Here is a 22,400-nt window from a genome sequence, read left to right as displayed (position 1 = left end):
AATGCAAGGGAAAAGTATAGAAAAGTAGGGAAAAAGAAAGAAAGAAAAGGCGTTGACTTCCTTTGGTGCAGTAGGATAAGATAGTAACATCAAACCTCAATTTTATACCTTTACATAATAGTATAAACTAGCCATTTCTATAACAACAAAACTATCTAGTCGGTAAAATCTAAAATCAAAGTTTCATTTTTGCCACCTCAAGCACAAAGTCCAGAAACAGTTTCCAAGTAGAAATAACAGTGATGGTTAACACTCTTGGAAGACCAGCAGCACATAAATCAAAAAGGGCACAAAACACTTCTTAGCTGCTAGCTCATTACTTAGAGACAGTTGTTACACTGGTGGGTCAAAGCCAGAAGTCGATACGAGAGCTCTGTGGGATTTTCCTTACATGTCTTTTTTATCTGTACTTATTGACAGAGCAATGATGGTGGAGGATAATGTACCTTTTTTGTGCCCTCAAGACCATGTTGACTCCTGGCCACTGCGTGGACAAATTCCTTTAGTTTTCTTGGCAAGATTTGCCATTGCCTGTATCATGGGGCCGAAAGAGAATGACAAACTCGAGGTCACCCAGCAGGCTTTGTGCCTACGGTGGGACTAGAACTCATGGTCTCCTGGTTTCTAGCCTGATGCCTTAACTACTATGCCAAATGGGCTCTCCAAGCTTTTTTAAGCAGTTCAGATTCCTGAGGAAAGTCAAGCACAATTCCAGAGATTCCAAAGAATGTTTTCTTTTGCTGAGATTTAAAATACAAATATTTCTCAGGTTCACTGTTGTTATTATTTGCCTTAACATAATGATTTGCAAAGAGGATATCAACCTTTATTTTGTTCTTCAAATTATTTTTTCTTTTTTCCCCCAACCAGGTTTTCTCACTGTGTGCTACTTTCAGATAATTCTTTCCTTTGCTTTTAAGTGATTTCTGCCAATTATTAGAATGTAATAGTATAACAAATCAATCCAATTTTTCTTTTTGCTGATATTAGAAAAGTCCATTTAAATTATAGAGTAAAACGTATTTCTTATTTGGATCACATTAGTAATCTTTGCCAAAATAATTACTATTGTGTCTCTTTCAGCTATTTTATTACATTTAAAAAATGTTCTGCTATTTCCATTATGGTAGGGTTTTTACACAAACTTTAAAAATTGGAAAGATCTCTTATTTCTTCAGAAGAACTAAAATATTTGAATTATTTCATATTATATCAAATAATTACAATATTTTTATAGTGCCGCATTCCAGAAGGACTCATGAAAGAGGTGCCTCTGGTAAACCATGATGGTGAACTGACATCACTCTAGAATAGACAGACACACTACAGCTGAAAACGGGACTCAGATATGGGATTCGGGCTGCCAAGTTTTCTGCAGAGACCACAAGTTTATCCATAAACTCCAGATAGTGAGTTTTTTTAATGAACGGACAGCAGGAACTGTGTTTTTGGGTTGAGCTAGTGATTGGCTGGGAGTTACCAGATTCCATCAAGCTTATAGCCTCTAATGTTGCCTATACAAACTTCTTAATTTTTTTTTAAGATTGAAAACTTCACTTTGCTAAGTTTTATTGAAATCACCAGATGTGATGGAATGCACATCTGAATGAGAAGCAGTGGAGGGGAGTCTTTGCAGCACAGAGTTTTCCCAGGGAAAAGACAGTACATTACACCAGAGAGAAGTCCAACTTAAGAGACTATACAGTCCTGAGCTGGGTGGGGGAGGGGGAAGAGATTTAGGGTATGTCAAAAATTTGTAGCGTAAAAGAAAGAGATGGAAATAATGGACTTATAAATGAAATAGGATAATGATCTAATAAAAACACATGCCAATTAAACCAGAAAAATGATGTGGATAATTTTTTAACATTGGGTTTACAATAAGGGATTTCCTGAAGTTGATCCATTTGAGTTTAAAAAGTATCTTGACAAAGACACCAAGAATTTTGAGACAATGGACAAGGAGAGGATGAAAAAGCAGATGTTAAAACCTGTTTTGAGGAATCTAAAGATTGCTGCGAAAAAGAAGGAATATAAATATAAAATTGATTTCTTTGATCAAGGTTAAAATAATGGGTAGACATTGCTGGTAATATTTCATGATTTTTAGACTGGAACTGAATGAGGAAATCTTAAAGATTTTGTTTATCTGAAAGGAGGAAAAGGGGAATATATTTAAATAGAGAAGATACATAAATAAGAGGGCAATTTGGAAATAAACCTCTGTTTGGTTATTAATGTCAGACACTTGCAGATACAGAACGTTTATTACACACATTCGAAAACTACATTACATTATTTTTTGACATAATCGCCATTCAAATTGAGGCACTTGTCATAACGTCTTACAAGGTTTGAAATTCCTTAGTAGTAGTTGTTCAGTGCCAAATCTGGGCTATGGGGGGGGGGGGTGATCAAAAACATCCCAATGGAACTGCTTCAAAAGTTCTTGGGCATCTAGTGGTGTGCAGGCGAGCATTATCATGAACCAACACTACACTGGAAGTCAGCATGCCCTGACGCTTGTTATGGCTGGCTCATCTGAGTTTTCATAAAGTTTCACAGTAGACTTCTGAATTGATGGTCAAACCATGCTCCATGAACTTCACTAGCAGTACTCCTTTGGCATCTTCATATTTGGCAGAATTTTCCATGGCACCACAATAATGCTCACCCATACACCGCTAGACTGCAAGAACTTTTGAAGCAATAATAATAATGATGATGATGATGATGATGATGATGATGATGATGATGATGATGATGATGATGATGATGATGAAAGTTGGAAGGACCTTGGAGGTCATCTAGTCCAACCCTCTGCTCAGGCGGGAAACCCTATACCATTTCAGAGAAATGGCTGTCCAGTCTCTTCTTAAAAACTTTCAGTGTTCCGTTGGGATGTTTTTGATGACCCCCATAGCTCAGATTTGGCACCGAGTAACTATTACTATGGAATTTCAAACCTTGTAAGACGTTTTGACAAGTGCCTCAATTTGAATGGCGATTATGTCGAAAAGTAATGTAATGTGGTAGTTTTCTAATGTGTATAATAAAAGTTCTGTATCTGTGAGTGTTTGTCATTGATAATGAAATGGAGATTTATTTCCAAATTCCCCTCGTATAAAAGGAAGGATTCAAATTGGGTTTAATAGAAATAGTTTGTAATAGGTATGTATTTCTGATAACCCTGAATGAACATTTGCTGATAAAATGGAGAGATGAGGTTTTAGAGACTGGTTTATAAAGAATGGGGTGCAGTTTGGTTTTACTTTAGGTGATAGTGATAAGAATGTTGATTAAACAGTACTTGTTGTGGATGAAGGGGGATATTTCGTCTTTTCTTTTTTCCTTTCTTTCTTCTGCACTTTTTAATTTTTTAATATTTTTAATATATTTCTATACTATATAGATTTACTCATGTTATGTGTATAACATAATCAATAAAATCATTGGGGAAAAGGGACTTATGGCAGTGTAGAAAAAAGCCACAGTGACTAATGGAAAGGGAGAAAGAAAAATCAATAACAAAATAATACTTTCATTAAAACCAACACTTTGTGTATTCTCAAAAAATGCTCTTAATTTTTACATTTGTGAGCTTTTGTAACATTTTTTTATGATTTGAACAAGTCTGATGTAACAAGACTGGCCAACAGTTAATACCATGAGAGTAAATGATTGTTTCAATAAAAAATAGCCTACAATAAAACACTTTCTAGGCAGTGAGCTCCAGTAAATAGAGCAGGATTTACTTCTGAAAAAGACAAATGGGATTGCACTGTTAGTAAGGCAGGTAGAATTTACTACTTCCCTCAGAAGTTTCCTAGCATGTTGCCCTACATCTCAGTTGCTTCATTCTAAATTGTATTGAAAAACTTATGATTACTTTTAGTCTTTGCCTCTAAAGTAAACATCATCTGTCTTTTCTGGAAACAAACTGTTTCAGAATGATTCATCATGGAAATAAGAGAATGCATTTTTATTCCTGGCCTCATTCCATCCCCTCTGAAGAGTTACTCACTCTTGGGTGCCCTAGACTTCAGACGTATTGTGGAGAATTTGTGAATATTTGCCTGGTTTCTGTCTTCTCTTGTAGCAATCTTGGCTTCAAACTTCTGAAGGTTTCAAATCTTTATGTTTGTATTCATATACTATAGTTTGCCAATGAGAGAATAGAATAGTCCATGTGAGGTGCAAGGTAAACTCTGCAAATAAATGTTGTGCACATGATTTTCATATTTATGCATGCCCATTTCCTTAAACTTATTTAATGCAATTATTTGTGAAAGCCATTTGGGTAAATTAGCTACATTAGTATACTTTCTACCCTATTATTGATGGATTGAAAGTACTGTTGTCAGGTAGATTTGCATCTAGTTGAATAACAGCACTGAACATTATTAATGGCTTCACAGCAAACTGGAAAGAAGCATTAACTGGGATCCATTAGAGCTTTGCTCTACTTGTGTGCTATTATGCATCCAGAATGGCAAGAACCTGGAAACTCTATGGAGAATGGTTAGAAGAACTGGTAAACTTGCATAAGAGAAAGCTGATGGGGGATATTATAGTTGTATTCTATCTAAAACAGCAGCCGCCAAACTTTTGGGCACCAGGGACTATGGAGACATGCTTTTCTGCAGACTGGAGGGGGCATGGTTTTGCATGCTGCCTGCATCCTGTGGATGGTGATTTGCTTGTTTGCGTGGCCCAGTTTCTGGTATGCTGTGGCCCAGTGCTGGTCCACAGATTGAGGTTGGGGACCCCGATATAAAAGGCTGTCAAGTGCATTGGAGAGTAGATCTATTCTCTGTTGAAGTGCACAGGGTTGCATTAGGCAAAAAGGGATGCAGTTGATTATTAGCACAAGACAGCTGTTAAAAACCATCATCAAACAACCAAATAATCTGTTTAGAATAGTGGAGGACTCTTTTCATTGGCCATCTTCTAACAGGGTTTGGATGGCTGCCTCTCAGGATGGCTATCCCTGTAAATGGATTCCTAAACTGAGCTGTGATTTTTTTTTTTTTACTTTTCTGTAATACCTCATGTAGTGGGTCAAGCTATATTTTTGCCAACACAATGAATTTTAGGACAACTTCACAAATTACAAGCCATATCTGTCCTTCAGTGTGAAACTTTTCAGGGAATGGTGGCCACTGCAGTGAAAAATGTTTTTACCTAAATAACAAGTAGAGAAAAGATTCATGGTTTTTTTTGCAGAAAAAAATTAATTTTAGATATTTTTTAAAATATGGAAGAATCTTTTGAATGTACCAATCAAATGACTTTTTATGAATCTTAGTTTTCCCCTCTATGCCATTTTATTTACCTTGATGGCTCTATATCAGACATGTCAAACGTGATGTCACGTGACATCGCGCAACGTATCGGGCCGGTTTTGCCATTGCTGGCAATGGGGTGGGCGCGGTTTCCGGATGACGCATCCGGCCTGCAGGCCGGCAGTTTGACACTCCTGCTCTATATGGTTTTGTAGTTTTTAATTCATTGAATAGGGACTGTTGAGCGAGGGGGGAGGGAATCCCACTCAATTAGAAGTGCAGATTAATCTGACATTAGGTTTAAAGTATTTGAATTGTAATTGGTAAATTTTTATTTGTTCAGTCCAATTCTACCACATTATTTATAACTTAGTTTCTATGGGAAATAATCGAGGGAAGCATTCAGTATGAAAGTTACTAGAGAGATAAGTAGAACTTCTCAATTCCCAAAGGAATGTTTTCTGTTGCTAGCAATGACGGCATAATCTGTCCTTTCTTTACCTCTTTGCCTAGAACACTGAGATATGAAGTTTCCTGGGGTAACAAGGATTATGTGCCTTAAAATCTAGCACACTGGGGAGAAGGGTGCCATGTCAGAGCAAGCAATTCAAATAAGAAAAATAAAGCTATAAAATAGGCTAAAGAATTCAATGCAGCTTAAATTCCTTCCTCTCTCCCTTTTTAAACCATTCCCTGTTACATTGCTATCCAACCTTTATGTAATACTAATATTGGTTCTGAAGTGCACTGCAATGAAAATTAAACATTTCCGTAGTTTTATAGAAGATAAATACATCCTATGTAAATGATTTTTTGCTGGTTTGCTCCTGTGAAGAATAGTGAAGTAAAAAGGATGGGGATATGGATGTACCGATGAGAAAACCTATTTTTCTAAACTATCACACAGAGATTTGTTACAGCTGTAGTGTTCCTGGAAATATACGAGTCCTTTAAACACAGTCACAATGACATCACATTGATGAGTGTTTTGGTAGCAGTAGATAAAGATGGAAACAATTTCTTGCCAAGCTGGTTTCCAGAATCTCTTAATACGGTGTATACTGTAGCTTTCATACTGAATAATGTTTTCTGAAAGGTTCTCCCCACCACGTGAGTCAGATGAACATTTTGCATTCAGCCGGGATGAATGAGCATGTCAAATGTTCCTCTAAAACGGATTGGCCAGGCTCTCTCGGTTGACAGCTTGATGGGAAGTCCATGTTTTAGAGCAGACCATATTTCTTTCACTCATTAGTGTTGCAATTTCCCTCAGGGAACTTCTTTTCATATCTATTTTACTGCCAAAAACCTGTATGTATGGGCTGCCAACTCCCTGCAGGCTGAAGTTTCATTCCGAAGCACATTTATGAGCACATTTAGAGTTTGTTTCAGGTCTGAGCTTCCATTCACATTTTGGTGCAATTAGGAGACCTGGATGTTTCTGCTGTCTCAACACATCAGGAGGTAATAGTTTGGTGAGGACAGTTCTAGAGCCTACCCAAACTACAGAATAGCTATACCTGCTACCCAGCTTTACTGGGTATCCACCTGAATATTTGAGAACTGCTGCTAAGATGAGAAGAGCACACGTGAGGGTCTTCTGTCACTCTGGATATATGTGTGGCGTGGCCTGGAGTAATGAATTGGTTAACTGAAACTTGAAATAAAAGGTCAGATAAAAACTGGTGTAATTTCCTTTTGCAGTCTCTGACCTTTCCTTCCCTTTGTGCTCAGCTGAACTTTGATTATCAGAATCTTCTGTGAATCTCCCCACTTCTATTAAGGATCAAATATACTGGCTGTCAGGAGGAACTAGAGAAGACAATACTTTTCAGGAATTGTTAACAATTGTCAACCTTTGTTAACCTTTAAGTTTAATATATTCAGCAGGCTCTTGACTGGAAAATGTCCTGACAAATTTTAATCCTGCTCTGACAAGCTAAAGTTATCATCTAGCTTACAGTTCTCCCATGTCCTGTACCACATATGGCAGCAAATCTTCTAAAAATCAATGAGTGCTAACTTTTGTCCAAACTGAATACAATCCAGCTAAATAAATAACTTACTATATTTAAGATACATAATTTTAAGAAACTCATTCCCCTTTTAAAGGCTTTTCCTCTACCAGTTGAGAAAACCTGGAGAGCAACTCCAGTCAGATGGTCAAATATTCTTGCTTGGTATAAAGTAATTCCTAATGTTTTCTCTCTTGGTCTAACAAAAAAAATAGAAAGGCACTGCAGTCTGATATCTACTTTGTTTTAAACCACCAATTTCATTTTATGAAGAAACTTAAGAATTTTGGTAACCAAGCAAGGGTTTTGGACAGGTAGAATTTGACAAAAGATTGTGCTGTGCCAGTATATGCTAAAGGTAGAGATCCCTCCCCCCCAACCCAACTCTGTTTCCCTAGCATGTTCTGAAAACAAAGATTGTTCTTCCTTCTCAAGCACTTCAGCTACAGGTGACATCCACATTCCAATGACATCATCCTGGGCTGATCGATTATTTGTTTTCTTATTGGGCAGGTTGGCGGCCATGATATCTCCGACTCCATTTCACCTAGCTCAACTTGGAGAGGCAAAGCGTTGCTGCTTGCTATTGTCAGGATTTCCTGAGGATAAAAGAATCATATTAAGAAAAACCTATTTTGCCGAGCACTGGAACCAGGGAGCAAACTCCATGAGTGGCTGGTTTGAAGCAGGGAGGGCAGGTGCCAATTGTCTAGCATTCTCAGCTACTGGTTAGTTGCAGCTGAGCAGTGGTTGACTGAAACTTCTCTTTGGAAACTCCAGACTCAGGTTTAATGCACAAGGGATCTGTAAATGATGAAACCAGAGGAAGGAAATTAATTTTTTGGGATTGGTTTGCTGATAGAATGGCTGGTGATGTGGTGAATGTCACTGATCTTTCACATTCACAGAAATTATTTTTACTCATAGAATTAAAACCTGTTTAAAAAAAAAAAACCAAAATCCTTTGCCTCAGAAAATACTGTATATTTCAGAGTACAGTGTTTCATTTCTTTTATAAAGGGAAAATCAGATCTTTGAAGACCTTAAAGCACAAAGCCTACTAGTTTATCTGATTAAAATCTTTTGCAAATAAACTCTATTTCTTATAAACATAATGAATTGTAAATCATCTCCTGTGACTGGACTGCATTACTTAGTGCAATAAAAGAAAAGGCACTGACATATCACTACAATAAATTCTGAAAGTTCATCTTCCTGGAAAAGTTCAAGTGAACAAAAGTAACAATATTCTTAGCTAGTCAATGCTGCACCTGTTCTCACACAAGTCAATGGATGAATAGACAAATTTGCTTTTATACATCTGCATTTTCATTGTAGAAATTTCTGTTCTTTTACCAGAGCTAAAGCTGAATATAATGTAGTTAATCCTCAACTCATAACCTTCCAGAATGAAGTGAAAATTTAGTGCTTTCGCTAAATTTGAGCTCCATTCCTCCAGCGAGCCAAGGGATTTTATTAGTGAACACCATCATTCTCGTGATTGTTTTTCCCAATGGGACAGGAAGAAGACCTGGGCCTCCTGGATGTGGTGGAACACCCAGACCCTCTCCCTGCCCATCTGCAGTCAGTGTGCCTGGGCCCTCTCCCTAGAGCTCCACTTAAGCGCAATTGGGACAGTCACATAGAGCCTCACCTAAAAACTGCTTTGCTCAGTAACCAATTGTGGTCATAAATGGAAGACTATCTGTAACATGGCTGAGGTCTGCACTTAAATGCTTTTGGACAGGATGATGTCTTAAAGAGCCGTGGTGGCACGGTGGTTAGAATGCAGTACTGCAGGCTAATTCTGCTGACTGCCGCCTGCCAGCAGTTCGGCAGTTCAGTTCTCACTGGCTCAAGGTTGACTCAGCCTTCCCTCCTTCTGAGTTTGGTAAAATGAAGACCCAGATTGTTGGGGGCAACATGCTGACTCTGTAAACCACTTAGAGAGGGCTGTAAAGCACTGCAAAGCAGTATATAAGTCTAAGTGCTATTGCTGTTGCTAAATTAAATATATGATTTGCAAGGGGAAGGGACTGAATCATATATCTGAACAGGGATTTCCATTTTTAGGGGAAGGCAAAGGCATGTTATCTCCTTTCTATTTTTGATTTTGCTACTCCTATTTGAAGGGTTATATTTTAGTTTTCTACATTTCCCATCTGAACACTACAATACTGTAGTTTGAACTTTGCATCCGATGGGTAACTTTGGGGTGAATTCTCAGGACTGAAAGAATCACATCAGCTTTACATCAGAGATAGAACAATATTTTATAGGCTTGTGGTTATTACCAGAAGAATTTATTTTCAAGAATTTCTAGATAGGGAAAAAGATTTTTGAATATATTTCCTTCTAAAACTGGATATTTTAAGATTCAGCAAACTTGTTAATTTCTTCAAGGATTGTCCTAGGTCAGGGGTAGGCAACGTTGGCTCTTTTATGACTTGTGGATTTCAACTCCCAGAATTCTGGGAGTTGAAGTCCACAAGTCATAAAAGAGCCAAGGTTGCCTACCCCTGTCCTAGGTTGTTGGTTCTCACTGTGGAAGTGCAAACTGTCCAGATATATCAATGTGTCCTAACAATACTGTGGATCGATCAATGGTATGATGGATAGGAGAAAGAAATTAAAGAATATAATTGAATTATAATTGAATTTATGGAAGTGTGCATACTTTTACATTTATTTACATGTTTGCCATCCATAATTTAAAGATTTTTCACATAAAAAAGAATAGTGTAAATGTTTGCTTTCACGAAACCACAGAACTAACAAAAGAAAGGCATCGGAGAGAGAATGAATAACTTTCAAGTAATTAGGCAAGAGTATGCCTTTAAAATCATTTTTCTGCTCAGTTAGATTACTTGGCAGAGAACTCCATGGCTTAAATGCCAGGAGAGAGACAGCCCTGACCTATATCACTGCCAGCCATACCTCAGGCATGATTATTGCAGCAGCTATGCAGATTGGAGGAGGCACTTCTTAATGGAGATTTCCTTTCCTAGGCACACAGCTCTGCATGCTCAAGAGGGACAACTTAAAATCCCTCAGGTTTTCTACAGTGATTACTTCAATTAAGCTGTTAATCTGAAAAGTTTTCAAACTGCTGCCATTTAATTTACTTGGATATGGATGAGCAAACAGAGCTTCACATTCTGTTGAGCATCATACAAGCTCAGGATTGGCTGTAGGGCCAGTTCTACTTAGGAGGTTGAGGAACACATGAGGATGGGCTTGGAAGGCCAGAGATACCATTGAAATGTTCAAAATGTAACATTATAAATCCCAAATTTTGCTTAATTTCAAAATATATGTAAACTTTTGCCTAGGTGTGGTGGGTAAAACAATTGCGTAATGTAAACATCTTAAAGGAAGGACAAAATATGAATAAGACCAATACATAATACAATATACAGGGAAAGTATATTTTCTAGCTACTGTTTTGCTGTTGGTATTTAGGATGATGAAAGTAACTAAACTTAGATGTTAACTGAACTTAAATGCTTTCTCCCTATTGAGTAGATTGCAGTGTGGATTGCAGGAAATTTCTTCAAAATAATAAAAGCAACAATAGACACATATTTGCTTCTAATTTATGAGTCTTCTGCTGTTCTAAATTCTGTCACTCTTTCAAGTGCCGTTTTCCAATTATGGCAAATTACATGGTAATTTTGGAGCATCAAGCTAAATGTATTATGCTAGCTGTTCACAATAGAAACACAAAAAGCTTCCAGATTATAATCATTAACATCTTACATTATCAACAGGTTAAAGTTTTAAAGATTTTCAGCTTTGATCAAATTAAAAGCATACCACTTTATTTAAAAAAGTGAGTTATGTAGTTATATATACGTATATATTAAAAAAGCTATTTTTAAAGGGACATTCATGGCACAGCTGTGTCTGTTTCTTTCCCCATACATTTCACCATGACTAGAAAGAGAATATCTGGGCTTTATAAAGTTCATAGATTGCATAAAGAACAGAAAACTGGTAGTATACTGTAAGACAAGAATACAATCCTACACTACGGGAACAGTATTTTGCTACACCTTGTAGACTGTCTCTAATGAGGATTTGGAATGATGATTTTTAGAAGTGTATCAGTGGTATTGTGGCATTAGGAGTCTGACTATATCCTCATTTGCATCTGGTCACAGCACAAATATGATCTCGCAACATCTTTTATTTTCTGCTGGGTTTCTGCCCCCAAGACTGGAAGACAGGCATCAGCTGCCTTTCAACATTCTCTCCCAAGTTTCTGAGCAGAGAAATTGGATGGCTGATTTCCCCAAGTTCTCTCAGATTGATTAATTAGCTTTTTTTTTTAAAAAAAAAAAAGGATAGGAATTTCCCTTAGCTATGTCAGTAGCACTTACATGTTTGGAAAAAGTTCGGAATGAGGGGGCGGAGCCAAGATGGTAGACAGGCAGCAAAGGCTGTAAGGAGCTCCTCCAAAAGCAAAAGCCTTCTTTTATTTTATTTTTTTAATTTTAACTTCTTAACCCTTTTTAACATTGCATTTTTAATCTACCCACTTTTAACCTATTTTAACCTACTTTTAACTCTTTTTAACTACTGGAGAGGCCACCAAGTTGAAAATAGGAGGAATTCCCCCTCATGATGTCTTTACTTGAGATAAAATCCAAGCATGGAAAGCCACTGAAAAGATAAATATGCAAAGGAAGACCTCACACTCACATGCACCCTCAAGGATTTCTCTGAAACATGTTTGAAAGAACTTTAAAAAGAAAATCTATATCTTCAAACTGAATGGGAATGTTTATTGCCTGTGATTCACTGTTCAGATGGGAAAATAAAACCTGATCTAACATGGAGGGCAAAAACAATAATAGAGGGGGACTGGAAGCCTATAAGCAGCAAAACTGCTGTTACAAATTATTAATGGAGAAGGTGAAGACTGGGGATTGATGGGATCTGGGGATTGATGGAATCATCTCATCTACTGGATTTGGCCTGAGTTATGGCAGATGTGCAAGTTGAAGCCATGATCAAGTTCTTTACTATATGCAACCTGTCTTGCAAGTGGCACAGAAGCCCAGAAGATCTTGTTATTTCTGTGCATTAGTTTACGCAGCTGTTGATCATACTCAGGCTTGAGGAAAGATACTTGAATAAACTTTTATCTGATGTGCAGTTTCAATACACCAATATATTACCCAAATCTCATGCATTCAAAAGATGCTGCATGTATGGTGGGGAGAGGTATTTTATATTTATTTTGGTAATATTCACCAATGAATCAGTGAACCATCTGTTATTTTCAGCAAAGATGTATTCAAGGACCCCCTTAAAGTTTATTTAAATTGTTGTCAGATATGGAGCATGCTAAACTCAGGAACCAAACTTCAGCCAACTTTGAATGGACGTGCACTCCATGTAAAAATATAGGGCTACATCTAGGGATACTTCTTGAACTTCAGCACATACAATGATGGCAGCTACAATAGTTGTGAAACAACGTGAGTTGATTGGATTTGGTAACAACCGTAGATACCTTATAACCCATTTTACAATATAATAATAATAATAATAATAATAATAATAATAATAATAATAATAATAATAATAATAATAATAATAACAACAATAATAATAATAATAATAATAAAAGTTGGAAGGGACCTTGGAGGTCATCGAGTCCAACCCCCTGCCCAGGCAGGAACCCTACACCATGTTGAAAAGTAGACAAAAATTGCAACTGATAAAAATAAACTCTCCCTTCAATCAACCTGGATTCCTAGTGACTATGTGGTACACATCTATCTTGTCTTGGCAACAATACACATACATTTTGCCACTGCTTTTGTCTGGATTGTTTTTTCAAGATTTCAATCTAGCCTATGATTCTGATTTTTCCTAGCAGTCTCCATTTAAATATGAATCAAGTCTAACCCTGTTTGATCAGCCAAGATTTGACTAGGTGCTGCCTTCTGCTGTGACACACACAGTATCTTTTGCTCTTTAATTTGTCTGAGAAAACATCTTCAATCAGCTTTGGTGTGCATATGTATGTGCATATATACAAACTGAACTAGAACAAAGCATAGGAATTTGCATTCTGCACAGACAGCATCTGATTCATCAGCTTCAACTATGGAAAAAGCCAGTGCAACAAACAGAATGCAGGTAGTCCTCAGCTTATGACCACAATTGGGACTGAACTTCCATTGCTAAGCAAAAGGATTGTTAAGTCAGTCATGCCTGATTTTATGACTCTTTTTGCCATGGTTGTTAAGTCAATTGTGTGATTGCTAAACAAATCTGGGTTCCCCCATTGACATTGTTTGCTGAAAGCCTCACAAATGGTGCTCATGTGATTCTGAAATGCTGCAACCATTATAAATACATGTTGGTTGCCAAGTGTCCAAATTTGGATCATGTCACCGTGGGGATGGAACAAAGCTTGTGAGGTCAATTATTAATTCATTCGCTTAGCACTGTCGTAATTTTGAACAGTTGCTTAACTAATGATCGTAAGTCAAAGACAACCTGTAGAGAACAAAAAGGATAGGCTTGATTTTGCTGTATTTTTTAAAAAGAGCTTGCCTCCCTCTGATAATTTATGTTGGTAGCGTTCTAGATTCATGCTGCCAAAATTTGCCCCAAAATGTCTGAATCTGGTGGTCTGATTTCACAGACTTCTCAGAACAAGATAGTTGCAAGTTATTTCAAAGCTGAAGAAAGCACGCACACATACACGCATGCACACATACACACATACACACAGAGAGGAAGATCTCAGAGTGAAATGTACCCATCCAATGTCATTGCCAGTTACAGTGAATATTTCATTCTATGGCAACATAAAATCAGCTCTGAGAAACACAGAGCACATTGAAAGACAAAAAGGACAAATACAAAAAATGGAAAGAGGGGCACATAACTAAGGCCGATTATCAGCAGACAACCAGAACATGCAAAGATGAAGTCAGGAAAGCATAGGCTCAGAACGAACAAAGACTTGCAACAGAAATCAAGGACAATTAAAAAAAGTTTCTTCCAACATATTAACAAGAAAAAAGCCAAGGAAACTGTAGGCCCACTAAAGAGAGAAGATGGCAAGGAAATTACAGGCAACAGGGAGAAATCAGAGCTGCTTAACTCATACTTTGCATCAGTCTTCACACAAAAAGAAACTATAGCACAACATATAAAAAAAAACCACTGCAAAAGACATAGGAGAAACAAAAATTAAAATAAGTAAGAAAATGGTAAGAGAACACCTATCCAATCTTGACAAATATAAATCACCAGAACCCAATAGTTTACATCCCAGAGTTCTGAAAGATCTGGCAGATGTTATCTCAGAACCATTGCACCACATTTTTCATAAATCCTGGAGCACCGGGGAAGTACCTGAGGATTGGAAAAGGGCTGATAGGGTTCCCATCTTCAAGAAAGGGGGAAAAAAAACAGATGCAGGAAACTACAGACCAATCAGTTTAACATCAATACCTGGGAAGATCCTAGAAAAGATAATCAAAAAACAGATCTGCGAACAACTAGAAGCAAATAAAGTCATAACTAGTAGCCAGCACGGATTTGTTAAAAACAGATCATGCCAAACCAATTGTATCTCATTCTTCGATAAAGTGACTAAACTAGTAGATCAGCAAAACACAGTGGATGTAGTATGCTTAGATTTCAGTAAGGCATTTGACAAAGTAGACCACAACCTTTTCCTTGGTAAGCTAGAAAAAGGTGGAATAGACAACAACAACCCCAGATGGATCTATAGCTGGCTGACAAACTGTACTCAATGAGTAGTCCTCATAGTACTACATCCGCACGGAGAGAAGTAAGCAGTGGGGTACCACAAGGTTCTGTCTTAGGCCCAGTACTCTTCAATATCTTCATAAATGACTTAGATGAGGGAATTGAAAGGGAACTCATCAAATCTGCAGATGACACCAAACTAACAGGAGTAGCCAACACCCCAGAAGACAAACTCAGGATCCAAAAAAGATCTTGACAAACTTGAATAATGGGCCCTATCCAACAAAATGAGTTTCAATGTGGAGAAAAGCAAAGTCTTACATTTAGGCAGGAAAAAACAATGGTACAAATACAGATTGGGCGAGACCTGGCTTAAAAACAGTAATTGTGAGAGGGACCTTGGAGTCCTAGTGGACGGTCACTTGACTATGAGCCAGCAGTGTGCAGCAGCAACCAAAAAAGCTAATACACTCCTGGGTTGTATAAACAGAGGCATAGAATCAAGATCACGTGAAGTATTAGTACAGCTTTATAAAAGCCTAGTAAGACCATATCTGGAATACTGCAGCCAATTTTGGTCATCATATCACAAAAAAGATGTTGAGAGTTTGGAAAAAAATCAGAGAAGAGCAACTAAGATGATCAAAGGCCTGGAGACTAAAACATACAAAGAATGACTAGGGGACTTGGGTTTGGCTAGTCTAAAGAAAAGAAGAAATAGGGAAGACATGATAGTAGTGTTTCAGTATCTGAAGAGTTGCCACAAGGCAGAGGGGGCCAGGTTGTTCACCAAAGCATCAGAGAGAAGGACGAGAAACAATGATTGGAAACTGATCAAAGAGAGAAGCAACCTGGAATTAAGGAGAAACTTCCTGACAGTGAGGACAATCAACCAGTGGAAAAGCTTGTCTTCAGAAATCGTGGGTGCTCCATCACTGGAGATTTTTAAGAAGAGACTAGACATTCACCGGTCTGAGATGGTATAGGTTCTCCTGCTTGAGCAGGGGGCTGGACTAGAAGACCTTCAAGGCCCCTTCCAGCTCTATTCTATTCTATTCTATTCTATTCTATTCTATTCTATTCTTTGCAAATACCAAAAATTACGTGTACAAAAAAGATATCCAAACCTGACATTTATTTCCCAGAAGAAAAGAATGGCAAGAGCCAAAATAACACATCTACCATTTTCAAAGTTGAAATCCAACAGTCTTGATGGACAGCTATCATAACTTTCCATTGTAGTGGTTCATTTTTAAATACCGTAAGCTCTTTTTCCTCATACTGATTTCAACAGGAGGAAAAATACAGCAGATTCATTCAGGGTAATGTAACTGTACACTTATTTATTAAAATTCTACATTGCCCATCTCACCTAAATGACCTATCAACACCACAGCTTTCCCCGTTATGCCAGAAGTGATGGGGAGTGTTGTTGGCAATTATAAATATGTACTGATGTCACTTATTAATTTATCCTTGAAAAGTAAATCCTGACCTGCATGTTCAAGTCTCTTCTATGACACAAAGCCTGCATAATTTCTATTGGTTCAAGGGAAGCCCCAGTTTTCATGAACTAATCTGGTAAACTGTGGGGGTCATAAAAGCAACACTGGTCTACATCTTTACATTTATATGCTGTAGCATAGATGAGACAATTCCACATACAGTAGAGTGTTTTTAAGTCTCTGCAATACAGTTTGCCTTTCAATCAACATTTGATATTAAGATAGCAAAAGTATGGGGAGGGGTTTTTTTTTATATAAAAGGCTTTAACATTTTCAATTTTCTGCACCATTCAATATGGAACTACATTACTTTCCTGTTAGGCAAATCATTAGAAAGCTATGGAAATTATGACTTATCATGCATTAATTTTATAATTATCTAAACAAATAGCTATTTAAAAGGAATTTTCTTGGCTAAATAGATCACATCCCTTTTTTAAAAGAAAAAGAAAAGGAGAGGAGAGGAGTTAGTAATTCAGGATTACAATTTTATAAGCTTTGTAGAATAAATGAACTGGCAAGCCACACTTCATTGGTTTTGATGCAGTTTTCCACTTATAAAATATGTGAGACTGTTTGTATGGCAATCCTTTTTAAATTATGTAAGAGGCATAGAGGCTGGTGTGAAGGCAGGTGACTGATAGGAAGTGCTGAGCAATGGAAAATATGCTTATGACAACATGGAGAAATTTTAAAAGATGGTTGTCCAGGCATGAAGATCAGGAGTTGTGGAGTATGTCCTCTTCCTTAGGTTGCAGTTATTTTCTGTGAAAAAAAGAACACCAAGCACATGGCCAATTCTATCTGCCAAGATGCTGAAAATTGGAATATTCTGGTTATCTGCCCTAGAAAGGCTGATTCTCCAGCAAATACACCTGCCCAATCAAAATAGCTATTAGGTATTGCCAAAAGGTGCCTTTTTATCTTTTCATTGTCACGGAATGAATATTTAATATTTAAGATGTTTCATGATTGTGTTTTATAGCACAAAAGACCAAGTCACCCAGTATTATTAAGCAAGTAAAACCAACTCTGTGCATTTTTAATGACTCAATCTCAAGATGCAAAATGATGCCCTTTAAAAAAAACAACAGATGCTCATAAACTCAACATTAGTTATAACTGCCTTGCTGTAGAGCTGAAGACATGAAGAGACCCTAGAATACTTCAATATCAATCTCCTGAAATGGAAAAGAAGCAGCCTTTAGAGCACTCACACAAAACTCTAGAGGAAACACTCCAACGCCACTATAAAATGCACCATGCACCAAGGGAAACCTTTTCAACCCAATGTCCATACAGATTGCCTACCTCTGGTGTGGTCTCCACGTGTGCAATATTTTCCACTTCTTCAGTTCAGCGATACACGCTCTTTTGTATGACTCCCCCCACCAATCCCAATTACAAGAGATGAAAACTCTCATTAGTCAGCTAATTGGTAGGGGAAGAAATGCAGAATATCTACCTGCTAGCCTCTTCCTTAAACGTAGACTTCAAACTAATGATCAAGATAACAGTTTGCACAGTTTTAATGGAAGGCATTATTTCCTGTTTACCTCAGAAGGTGGACAAATTACCTGAAGGGGTGAATCCAGGAGAAGAGGATGGGAGGGAGAAACCATCCGTCTGCTAATCCTCTCAGTGTCATTCAGAATCATCAACCAAAATATTTCTGTGAGATATTTAACTAACATATGATGTGGGGCTACCATTATGCAGTGGTTCTGGCCCTGTTCTGTTGAACATTCTTATTCTGACTATTGCAGAACAAGACAACTGGAATTGTGGACAGGAGCACACACTATTGCTGCAGATTTCAGTGCAGCTAATAACTACTAAGCTAGGGCAGGCTGTTCTCTTTTAAAAAGGGACAACTTTCTGCATAGCTCTGACAGAGGAAAGGGAGAAATTTTGGATGGCTATTTATTTGTTTATTTCTTTATTAATCAAATGTACATCAATTGCACAAATACCAACTCTGAGCGGTGTACAACAATGAGATAAAACAGCAAACATAAAAAGAGATAAAAATATAAAAAAAACATATAAGTAAATATCCTCTAAACCAAAAAAACAAAACTTAGGTGAAGGGAGGATAAAAATGCCCCCCTCAATAATAGAGCTATCTATGCAGGTCTCCAGTTCCTAGGACTCCCAAGCCTGATAATATAACAAGCATTTTCAAAATATTAAAAAGGGTGGAGCTGATTTACTGTTTCTTTTTGAGGGAAGAGGATGTTCCATAAGGTGGACATCACAGCAGAGGAGGCACATCTCCTGGGACCCACCAAATACAAGCCCCTAGCCAATGGTACCTGCAGCATGCCTTCTCTGACAGATCTAATGAGAGATTTAACTATAGCAGATCTCAGTACAAAAAATGTTACACTTGAGATCTTATTTTGGGCATACTGTTTAAATTGAAAAATCCTTCATTGTACCCCATGCTCTTCTCAGTGCATGTTGGAAACAGCAAGAGCCTTTCTTCTGGGTAGGAACAGTACAGCTGACTATCAGGCAGAGATTTAAAAAGGAAGGGCAATCAATTGTTATTTGGATACCCTTTTGCTCCCCACACACCCTTCATCTTCTGGTACCAATTGTACAAGGTGAACCCACCCAGGCAATGAGCTGAGACTATTTCCTACTAAAAACAGTTATAACAACAACAACAACAACAACAACAACAACAACAACAAAAGTATGTCCTCAAAAAGGCAACTGCTATCACAACCCTGAGCTAGCTAACTTGCTCATTGATTCACCTGACACAAACCAAATCAGCTCTGGTCTATTTATTTTTCATCTGAGTCAGCAAGCAAAATGCTGCTGCATATGGCAGATGAGAAGCAAGAGACAACTTGACTTGGGTATCTGACAGGGATAGGATTTTCTGCAGTTTACTGCAGGCTTAAAAACTGCAGGATTATGCTTTCAAAGCACCATATTATTCACCCTTTAGATAGCAAACCTCTACAGGGCATTATCCAGAAAGATGTATGAATACACCAAGAATATGATGCACAGCATCCGATTCCATGATTCTATTTTTTTCCCAAATGCTAAAGATGAATGTGCTTTCATATATAACCAGAACAGCACCATTGACATATCAGAGCACTTTTAGAAGGCTTAGGAAAGCCCCAAGATGTGTATAAAACCTGCACAGGGAGAGGAGGGGGGGGACAGAAACCACCCCCCCCCACATTTCCTTGCTCATCCCTAGAGAAAAGCCTGCCAAGGAAAAACATTATTGATGATCACAGAATGATAAATTACTACTGAATAAAAGTGGATGGAAGAAAGGTTGGGGTTGTAACCTGTTTGCTTTGCTACCATTGGTGGATCTGGGGATGCGTGGCCATGCTGGTGGTAAATCTGACTGCTGCTGGTGGTGGAGGGGTGAATGGATCCGAGGATGGCAGTAGATCAGGACAACATTCCCTTTCCATTTGAACAGATTAACAAATCCATAGTTTTCCGCCTCTTGCGCACACATACAGCCTTCCCATAATTCCTTGTCCTACACTGCAACTCAGCTACATACTTGGACGTCAGCTACTCTATTGTGGGAAAAGAAATTCTACTAGTTCAGCTCTTACTTGGACAATATCACCCTCTTTTCTGCCAAAAGAACAAGTGTGGCTGTGAGCTTCATTTTTCTAGAATCCTTCCACTCACTCCAGCCTGTGCCAACAGTATGAATATTTCCAGCCAATCATAGATGGACCAGAAGAACTGATACTTCCACATTGAGTTCAGTTTCCCCAAACGTAAGCCATGCTTTCAGCCCTCCAAACCCTCTGGTAGGAAAAGGCAACATGATTTGACTAGAAATCCTTGGATCTTCACGAGAATAAAAAAGGATTCACAGGCAAACACAGCTGGAGCCATGATGTTTTCCAGCTGGCCATTTGTGTAATTCTTTTTCACAGCAACTTGCTGTTTAACATGCTTAGAGAAGCAATGGAATGCGAGAGCCATCTCCACGAAGATAATTCTGTCCTCAGAATCACACACGTGATGCCTAAACTTGCAGAACAGGACTTTCTGGATAACACAGAGGAAGAGTTATTTAGGTGCACTTTTACCCCATCACAACTGCTTCATAATTCAGGAATAGGACATGCCAAAGCCTCTCTAGAACATGCATGTAATAGATCTCCAGCGTGTATGAAAGAAGGCGAAACAAATGAAGATACACAGAGAAAGAAATGGAATGCTAAAAAGGCAAAATCAAATTCTAAAAACCACATGTCACATCTTTAGATTGTGCAAGCAAAAATTTCATCTTCTATGAATCATTTATATATTTAAAAAGAAGACTATCAAGAATTGAAGATGTCTTTAAAGCAAGAGTGACTCAGAACCAGTTAACTATTTTTTTTTAATTTGTGAGAGGAGTTTTGGCAAAGCCTGCTGTTTTAAGCAGATTTGCTGGGAAGGTGGTTTGACTAGTGTCCGATGGCAATTAGTTCTGTGTTTAGGGTCTTCTGCAAGAGCCAGTGCAGTGGAATATAATCCAACTATTCTTACCATTTTCATCAGGGGCCTTGCCTTTTCCATTTGTTGCTCCAGCACCTTGTCTCTGAGAAAGAAAAGGAGGAAAAGAATATTCATTAGTAGTTTGTTACAAGCTATATTAGAAAAAATACATTGTTATGAACCTAGTACCCATTTCTGTTCATACTCGGCATCAGTGTAGTGTGGTTGTGGTCTGAAAATTCTTCTCTCTCTGTGAAGATTTCTGTGTTTCAAATTCTTTGGCCTTTGTTCCTATGGCTGCCAATCAAATTCTAATGCTCTCTAGCAATTGTTACTCTGAGCCTTAATGTGACCTTTCAATGTAGGAAATAATACAAGGCTTCGTGATATATTTATTTCTAAAATTTGTTTAATTCGTCTGAAAGCCATCTAAGTTGATCGCCACCATTACCTTTTCTGTTAAAGAATTCCATAACTATACATGGTGCGAAAAACTATTTTCGTACATCTGGCTGAAACTCACACTATTTAGCTTTCTTGGATGGACTTACATTCAAAGATTATGAGATAGAAAGCTATTTCCTACCTCCCTGTGTTGTATTCCGTCATATTCATCTGGCAAAATTAATTTTGATTCCTTTCCTAATAATTCCCAGACACCAATATGAGTTTCTGCCTTTTCACTGTAGCTACATACTATATCAATATTTTCAATGAATCTTTCTTGCTCCGGTGTGAATCATGAAAAGAACTGACTGAAAGAGGACACTGTTTTGATCAGAGGTAGCTCACATTGCAAATCATCCCTTGCTATTCAGTAGCTTTCTGAACTGGGCCTGCAGAAATGAATTCAATATCCTTTCTGACATGTCTAACCCCCCGCCCTCCTCAAATTTTTATTGGATCAGTGCATAGGAGAAAATAGGTTGATCTGTTGATTAGTATGAAGAATTATTTCATGTTTCAACAATTGAAGGGAAAATCAAAACAAGAGAATGGCATTGCAATAAAAGTATAGGAACTTTTCGATCAAAACTGAAGGGAGCTAGTTTAAATGAGCAATATTTGTACAACAAATAAAGCTGGCACTATGTGTTGCTGAAGATAATCAGCAATTACTAATGCAACCATTTTCTTTCAGTTCAGAGGCCAGCTGCATCTAAGACTCTCAACAATGACACTGCTGTTGCAATTAGTGTTGGGCTAATATTGGAAAGAATCAGATTTCCCCAACTACAGCACTATTCATTGACTTCAGATCCATCCATAAAGGATGGTGTGAAAAGAGGAGAAAGCAACGGATACTGCCTGAATGTCTTGGAAGCCAGCAATACAAACATGTAGTTAAAAATAAACGTTTAAATCTT

General features: G+C 37.8%; 1 protein-coding gene across 1 annotated transcript in view; it reads right to left on the bottom strand.

Moving 5' to 3' along the window:
* The window catches only part of PCP4 (Purkinje cell protein 4), a 56,363-nt gene that overhangs the window by 15,655 nt on the left and 18,308 nt on the right, over positions 1 to 22,400 (bottom strand). The window contains exon 2 of the mRNA XM_015821446.1: positions 21,085 to 21,136. Coding sequence (XP_015676932.1) covers positions 21,085 to 21,136 — 52 coding nt within the window. The remainder of the gene's footprint in view (positions 1 to 21,084; positions 21,137 to 22,400) is intronic.

The sequence above is a fragment of the Protobothrops mucrosquamatus genome, unplaced genomic scaffold (genome assembly GCF_001527695.2).
Source record: "Protobothrops mucrosquamatus isolate PMUCROS unplaced genomic scaffold, P.Mucros_1.0 scaffold1331, whole genome shotgun sequence".
In the NCBI taxonomy this organism is placed as follows: domain Eukaryota; kingdom Metazoa; phylum Chordata; class Lepidosauria; order Squamata; family Viperidae; genus Protobothrops; species Protobothrops mucrosquamatus.
This window is presented reverse-complemented; position numbering and strand designations above follow the sequence as displayed.